The sequence below is a fragment of the Vicia villosa genome, linkage group LG1 (assembly GCF_029867415.1).
Source record: "Vicia villosa cultivar HV-30 ecotype Madison, WI linkage group LG1, Vvil1.0, whole genome shotgun sequence".
In the NCBI taxonomy this organism is placed as follows: domain Eukaryota; kingdom Viridiplantae; phylum Streptophyta; class Magnoliopsida; order Fabales; family Fabaceae; genus Vicia; species Vicia villosa.
The window spans coordinates 203,606,708-203,614,399 of record NC_081180.1 but is presented as its reverse complement, the minus strand read 5'-3'; the positions used below and the strand labels follow the sequence as shown (position 1 = coordinate 203,614,399).

The window sequence follows — 7,692 nt, the reverse complement described above, 5'->3', positions numbered from 1 at the left end:
CCATTTGAAATGGCTATCTCCATAAGCATGCGCCAAATCATTTGGCGCATCCACTTTCAACCGGTTCCAAACCTAGACAGTTTGGTAAATACCCCGAAAATATGGTTTTTTTTAATATTTTTTTATTAAACATGGTTATTTAAAATTTTTTTTCCCAAACACTTCTTACTATTATTAATATGTATCCTTTAATAAATTTAAATATTACGAAGTTGGAATCTACAAATTTACACTACAGATTAGATTAACAAGACTACCTTTAATATTTCTTATCATTGAACATTGATATTTATTAACTATTAATTTATTTAAAATTTTCAATTTTTATCATTATTATATAATTATTTAATATATGTATTTAATTATTTTGAAAATTATTCTACCAATAAAATGTGATAATTTAAAAATATTATTAGAAAAACTTCCCATAATCTCTTTACTTTTAATTTTAAACTCAATTTTAATCTCATTTTCTTGACTGCATAATTTTAATATGTTTGCCAATATTTATTATTCAATTCTTCTTCTTCTTCTTTTTATTGATTTAAAATCATTATTATTTTATGTCAAACGAGTCTCAGTCAAAATGACATTCAATCATCTTTTTCATGCAAAATTATTAATATTACAATTATAATACTTTTATTATTTATTAATTATAAGCTATTTATTAATGCTTATTTCATATTAATATTGATTAAAAAAAACTAAAATTAATATTTTAAATCACAATAAAATTAAATATAAATAAAATATTATTACGCAAGAAATATTTTTTTTTAGAGTTACAAAATGAGTTGTTTCAAAAATATTGTAGTTCAATAGATAACAAAAAAATACTTCTAGAAAAGCTTCTTAAAAGCTAGAAAAATCTTTGGCACATGGTAATTATCAATGCCAATACTATCATAGTACCGTTAATATACAACTGTCAATTTAAATTCAAAGTAAAGGATGAATGTTTTTATTTTTCCAAAAATTGAAAATTTTCCTATATTAATCATAATACTAAATATAAATAATTCTCAAACTTTGCAAACAATAATATTTTCTCTAAATATAAAGATGTGGATTTGTGAAATTATTATTCTTTATCGCGATTTCCACCAAGAATGATGTTAAAAAAAGAAAATAAAAGAAAAGAAAAACTGTCCAAAAAGATGAATATTTATTTTTTTGGTTATAAGGTTAAAAAAAATTAAAAACCAATATCTTTAGAAAAATATTAAAATCAAATATTTTTAATCATTTAACGTTAAAATGAATTGAGACCGTAATGCTGTAAATATATTTAATTTTAATTATAATAATTTTTGAGTTAAAAGGTAGTGCACTGACAGTGTAAAATAGTTTTACACTGTCATCCAATAGGAAGTCATGAATGTGCTATGTCATTAAATTTTTTTTAAATAAAAGAATGTTTTAATTAGATTTATGGTGGTGATTGGTTGACAGTGTAAAAATATTTTACACTGTCAGTGCATGACCCATTTTCTCATAATTTTTTTCAAAATGGATTTCTAAATAAATAAATAAATAAATGAATCTTATAAGATACCATATGAAAATGATTGAGGCAGTATTTGAATAAACGTTGATGATTATTCTCATATAAATTCACACTTGTCTCTTTAAATCACAAATTAACATTTCACATTGGTTACATGCAGTGATGGCACAGAATACTGAGGTTGATGATAATGGAAGAGAGAACAAACCCAACCAAAAAGTTTCATTCTACAAACTCTTCACTTTTGCAGATGCTCTTGATGTGAGTTTGATGATCATTGGCAACATCTCTGCCATTGCTAATGGAATGTCACAGCCTATCATGACTCTTATTCTTGGCAGAATCATCAACGCCTTTGGTAACACTGATCCACACCATACTCTCAAACAAGTTTCTAAGGTCTTTTCTTTCACCCTTTAACTATTTTGTAATATACAAATTTTGATGGCAGAAAAACTAATGCACTTGATGAAATTTCAGGCTTCATTGTTGTTTGTTTACCTCGCTGTTGGGACCGGAATCGTATCGTTCCTACGTAAGACCATACTTTGACACTTGCCCTTCTCTTATTATTAATCTGTACTATTAATCGATGGTTTTAAATTGCGGTCTGTGTATTCTGCAGAGGTATCGTGTTGGATGGTGACAGGAGAAAGACAAGCTGCGAGGATTCGTAGTTTGTACTTGAAAACAATATTGAAACAGGATATTGCGTTTTTCGATACTGAAACAAACACAGGAGAGGTAATTGGTAGAATGTCTGGTGACACAATTCTCATTCAAGATGCAATGGGAGAAAAGGTTGGCAAGTTTACTCAACTTGTTACATCATTTTTTGGTGGCTTTGTGGTTGCTTTCATAAAAGGATGGAGACTAGCTGTAGTTTTGCTTGCATGTGTACCATGTGTTGTCGTTGTTGGCGGAGTCATGTCTATGCTCATGGCGAAAATGTCGACTCGTGGACAAGCGGCTTATACAGAAGCCGGAAATGTTGTTGATCAAACTGTTGGAGCCATCAGAACAGTAAGTTATGACAGTTCAGTTCGGTTCTGCTTCCTAGTTTTAACCACTGCATCTGACTTTTTTGTAAAATTTACCAGGTTGCATCTTTTACTGGGGAGAAAAAAGCGATTGAAAAGTACAATGAAAAATTAAAAGTTGCTTATACGACTACGGTTCAACAAGGAACTGCGACAGGATTTGGAATGGGGTTACTTTCATTGATTGTGTTTAGCACCTATGGACTTGCAATGTGGTATGGTTCCATGTTAGTCCTTGAGAAGGGATATACTGGTGGAACTGTCATGAGTGTAATCATAGCTCTTATGACCGGTGGAATGTAAGTGCGACATTTGTACTTGAAAATGAAAAATTCTAGACATGATACTTTTGTAGAGAGCATAAGTTTTCATTCATTTACAGGTCACTGGGTCAGACATCCCCATGCATAGATGCATTTACTGCAGGCCAAGCAGCAGCATATAAAATGTTTGAGACGATTAAAAGAAAGCCCAAAATCGATGCATATGACACAAGTGGTGTTATCTTGGAAGACATAAAAGGAGATATCGAACTCAAAGATGTTTACTTTAGATATCCTGCAAGGCCAGATGTGCAGATATTTGCTGGATTTTCGCTGTTTGTTCCAAGTGGCACAACTACTGCTTTGGTCGGTCAAAGTGGGAGTGGAAAGTCTACTGTAATCAGTTTATTGGAAAGATTCTATGATCCTGATTCTGGAGAAGTACTTATAGATGGTGTGAATTTGAAGAATTTGCAGCTTAAATGGATAAGGGAACAGATTGGGTTGGTTAGTCAAGAGCCGATCTTGTTTACTACTACTATCAGAGAGAATATAGCATATGGGAAAGAAGATGCAACCGATGAGGAGATTACAGCGGCAATAAAACTTGCTAATGCGAAAATGTTCATCGACAAACTGCCTCAGGTGTGTATAATATCGAAACCTTTGATCGCTTTTGATTCGAGTTAGTAATAAATATGTGGAATTGTGTTTGCAGGGCCTTGACACCATGGCGGGACAAAACGGTACTCAACTTTCTGGTGGTCAAAAGCAAAGAATTGCAATTGCTAGAGCAATATTGAAGAACCCGAGAATCCTGCTTCTTGATGAAGCAACGAGTGCGTTGGATGCTGAGTCTGAACGTATTGTTCAAGAAGCTTTAGAAAAAATTATGTTTAAAAGGACTACCGTTGTTGTTGCGCATCGTTTAACAACTATCAGAAATGCTGACAGTATAGCAGTGGTTCATCAGGGAAAAATCGTGGAGAAAGGTTGTATTCGATATCCATATCACTTGTTGTTATTCAGTTATTTCAACAATCTATGTAAATGGATTTTTGTAACAGACTCATGGAAAATGTGTTCACTTTTGCATGCTTCTTTTTTACACAGGAGCTCATGATGAGCTAATCAAAGATGTAGAAGGTGCTTATTCTCAGCTTATTCGTTTACAAGAAGGAGAAAAAGAAAGCCAAAATTCTGAAGCAGATAAGTCAAGCCACATGTTAAATAGAGATTTGTCTAGATCTTCCACCCAAAAGAATTCCCTTGTGATGTCAACAAGCCAAAGATTCTCAGGGAGAATCTCCCAAATGAATTCCCTTGTGATGTCAACAAGCCAAAGATCCTCGGGGAGAATCTCCCAAATTGGTGTACAAATAGAAGAACCAGATATCGAAGAAGGTCAAGTTGATAGTAATAAGAAGAAACAGAAAAATGTTTCTATAAGACGTTTGGCCTACTTGAACAAACCTGAGATTCCTGTCTTACTGCTTGGGTCCATTGCTGCAATAGTGAACGGTGTAGTGTTCCCTGTATTTGGCCTAGTCTTCTCATCGGCCATTAGTATGTTTTACAAACCTCCAGAACAACAGAAGAAAGAAGCTAGGCTCTGGTCGCTTCTATACGTTGGTTTGGGTTTGGTTACTCTAGTGGTTTTACCACTTCAGAATTACTTCTTTGGGATTGCAGGTGGGAAACTTGTAGAAAGAATTCGTTCGCTGACATTTGCAAAGGTTGTGCACCAAGAAATAAGTTGGTTTGATGACCCTGCAAATTCAAGGTATGTGCTTCTTTTTTGTTGTTATGATTCCATTCAAAATAAAGATACATTGCTGTTGAGTAATCAAACTGATGAAAGAAATGAATCACCTGACAGTGGTGCAGTTGGTGCAAGACTATCAACCGACGCTTCAACTGTGAAAAGTCTTGTTGGAGACACATTGGCTCTTATTGTGCAAAACATATCAACAATCACAGCTGGTCTAGTTGTAGCATTCACTGCTAATTGGATTCTCGCTTTTATAGTTTTGGCTGTGTCACCAGTGGTTCTTGTGCAAGGAATCATTCAGATGAAGTTTCTTGAAGGATTCAGTGGAGATGCCAAGGTTTTCCTTACTTTCGGTTCGTCCATTAGATTAAGATTTAAGAGGGTTATAAATCGTCAAAATCGTGACTTTTTTTGTTTTATCTATGTAGGTGATGTATGAACAGGCGAGTCAAGTGGCAAACGACGCTGTTAGTAGCATCAGAACTGTTGCATCATTTTGTGCAGAATCAAAGGTTATGGATATGTATCGGAAGAAATGTTCAGGTCCAGAAAAACAAGGTGTTCGTTCAGGGCTTGTAAGTGGTGCAGGATTCGGCTTCTCTTTTGCGGCTCTATATTGCATGACTGCTTTTTGTTTCTACATAGGAGCTATTTTAGTGCAGAATGATAAAGCAACTTTTCCAGAGGTTTTCAAGGTACAAAAATCACTAAATCAACTTAATATTCACAACATATTTACTCGATGCTTCTTTCAACATTCTCATGAGAGATTTTATGCAGGTTTTCTTCAGTTTAACTATAACAGCAATTGGCGTTTCTCAGTCTAGTACTTTGGCACCAGACACTAATAAGGCGAAAGATTCCGCCGCTTCGATATTTGAAATTCTTGACAGTAAACCTACTATTGACTCCAGTAGTAACGAAGGCGAAACATCAGAAACAGTTACAGGTGATATTGAACTTCAACATGTCTGCTTCAATTACCCAACAAGGCCTCATATTCAAATTTTCAAAGATTTATGTCTAAGTATCCCTGCCGGAAAGGTAAACATTACTTTAGCGATGTCATAATTAATGAGTTGAAATAGAAAATACTAATTCGAGAATATTCGAGATGATTGTTGATATATTTTTCTGCAGACTGTTGCCTTGGTTGGAGAAAGTGGAAGCGGAAAATCAACAGTTATAAGCCTCTTAGAGCGATTTTATAACCCGGACTCAGGACATGTACTACTCGACGGAGTGGATATAAAAACTTTCAGATTAAGCTGGTTGAGGCAACAGATGGGTTTAGTTGGTCAAGAGCCTATTCTTTTCAACGAAAGCATTCGCGCCAACATAGCTTATGGCAAAGAAGGAACTGCTACAGAAGATGAGATCATTGAAGCAGCTAAAGCAGCCAATGCACACAGCTTCATAAGTTCTCTTCCAACTGGTTACGATACATCGGTTGGCGAAAGAGGCACACAGTTATCAGGTGGACAAAAGCAACGCATTGCTATTGCAAGAGCAATGTTGAAAAACCCGAAAATACTTCTGCTTGATGAAGCGACAAGTGCACTTGACGCGGAGTCAGAGCGTATAGTTCAAGAGGCTTTAGATAAAGTGAGTGTGAACAGAACTACTGTGGTGGTGGCTCACCGTCTTACAACGATTCGAGGAGCTGATACTATAGCAGTAATTAAAAATGGAGTGGTTGCTGAAAAGGGAAGACATGATGTGTTGATGAAGATTACTGATGGTGTTTATGCTTCATTAGTAGCTCTTCATTCAAGTTCATCATAAGCTATTTCATATCATCTTCTTACCTACTCCTCTAACATCTCCCACATTCTTCTAGAATCAAGATCCTAGGAACACGATCTAAAGTCTCAGCATCAATATCATTGTTTTTTTATTACTAAGATTATTGTATTACTATGCACTCATTCATGTATTATCATTTTCGGGTAATATTTCCTAAAAAATGAATCTTTTAGCATTACAATTATATTTCAATCACGGGTTTGATCTCTTCATGCAAAAAATAGTTAAATGGATAGTGGCGACCAAATTAGGTTGAACAATATGCATAAAAGACTCGTTTTTGAATTTTCGAGAATTAGTAGTTTTCTCATAATCAAGGCATAAATGAGTTACATGTTAGAAGAATTACCAGTTTTTAGGTTGGATATCTTTTGTGGTTCACCACTGTTGCTCATACAAGGATACATTCAAACCAAGTTTCTAAAAGGATTCAGTGCAGATGCAAAGGTTGGCCTAATGAACAATTTTTCGTTGATTCCATCAATATAAATCAATACTTTATGTATTCTGAGCTGATCAGGGTTTTTATACGTTTATTCACAGTTGATTTCTTTTGTCTTTGATTTCTATCGTTAAGAGTTATATTGCTTTCTTCTTCATTTTATGTATTGGTCGTGTGTTTTACTGTTTTTAGGCTCAGATGAATAAATCGAGACAAATTAGTGTAAAACTCAGAATTTCGGAAGAAGTCAAAAATCATGTTTCAGGAAGTCTGACACGGGTGACCGTGTTGCTTGACACGGGCCGTGTCAGGAGAAAGGCTGGACGAGGATTCAGAAATCTTGAAAAACAGTGGTGCAACACAGGTGATCGTGTCAGCTGACACGGGCCGTTGCACATCCCGAAGACGTGGAAAAGAAATAAAGATTCCAGAAACCCAACACGGGCGGCTGTGTTGCCTGACATGGACCGTGTTGGGTTGTGACGTTGATTTCTGTGATTTTCGTGTTTTGCTCCGTAGTTGGCATGTAAGGGTGTTTTTGGTATTTCCAACCGACTTAAATGTGTCTGCACTATTTATATGAGTTTTCACGATGAATTAAAGGACTTTTTTGTCAAGAGAAGAAGACACGATTGAAGATGGGAGAAAATAAGGGTTTGGGATATAAGAAGATTTGCATGAACGGAAGCAATTGAAGATCAACTTTAATCCAAATTCTTGTAATGTCTCTATTCTGTATTTTGTTTTCTTTGAATTCTATGAGTAGCTAACCCCCCCCCCCCCCCCCCAATGCTAGGGGGTGTCCCTGATTAACATTTGTAATGACTTTGTCTTTCATATTCAATTTAATTGTAAAATAT

The 7,692-nt window shown here is 34.9% G+C and overlaps 1 protein-coding gene across 1 annotated transcript; it reads left to right on the top strand.

Annotated features, from left to right (window-relative positions):
• The first annotated feature begins 1,672 nt into the window (after positions 1–1,672).
• Positions 1,673–6,500, top strand: LOC131621863 (ABC transporter B family member 9-like). Its single transcript, XM_058892910.1, has 11 exons — positions 1,673–1,909; positions 1,991–2,045; positions 2,136–2,533; positions 2,611–2,849; positions 2,933–3,458; positions 3,532–3,805; positions 3,927–4,596; positions 4,693–4,921; positions 5,013–5,279; positions 5,365–5,628; positions 5,725–6,500. The coding sequence occupies exons 1-11, from the start codon at positions 1,673–1,675 to the stop codon at positions 6,367–6,369; spliced, it is 3,804 nt and encodes a 1,267-aa protein (XP_058748893.1). The 3' UTR covers positions 6,370–6,500.
• The last annotated feature ends 1,192 nt before the right edge of the window (positions 6,501–7,692 follow it).

Excerpts from the sequence above, each read along its gene's own strand:
- LOC131621863 (XM_058892910.1), top strand. The coding sequence starts at position 1,673 with ATGGCACAGAATACTGAGGTTGATGATAATGGAAGAGAGAACAAACCC. Across the intron at positions 2,046-2,135 it reads CGGAATCGTATCGTTCCTAC|AGGTATCGTGTTGGATGGTG; the intron begins GTAAGACCATAC and ends TGTATTCTGCAG. Across the intron at positions 5,629-5,724 it reads TAAGTATCCCTGCCGGAAAG|ACTGTTGCCTTGGTTGGAGA; the intron begins GTAAACATTACT and ends ATTTTTCTGCAG.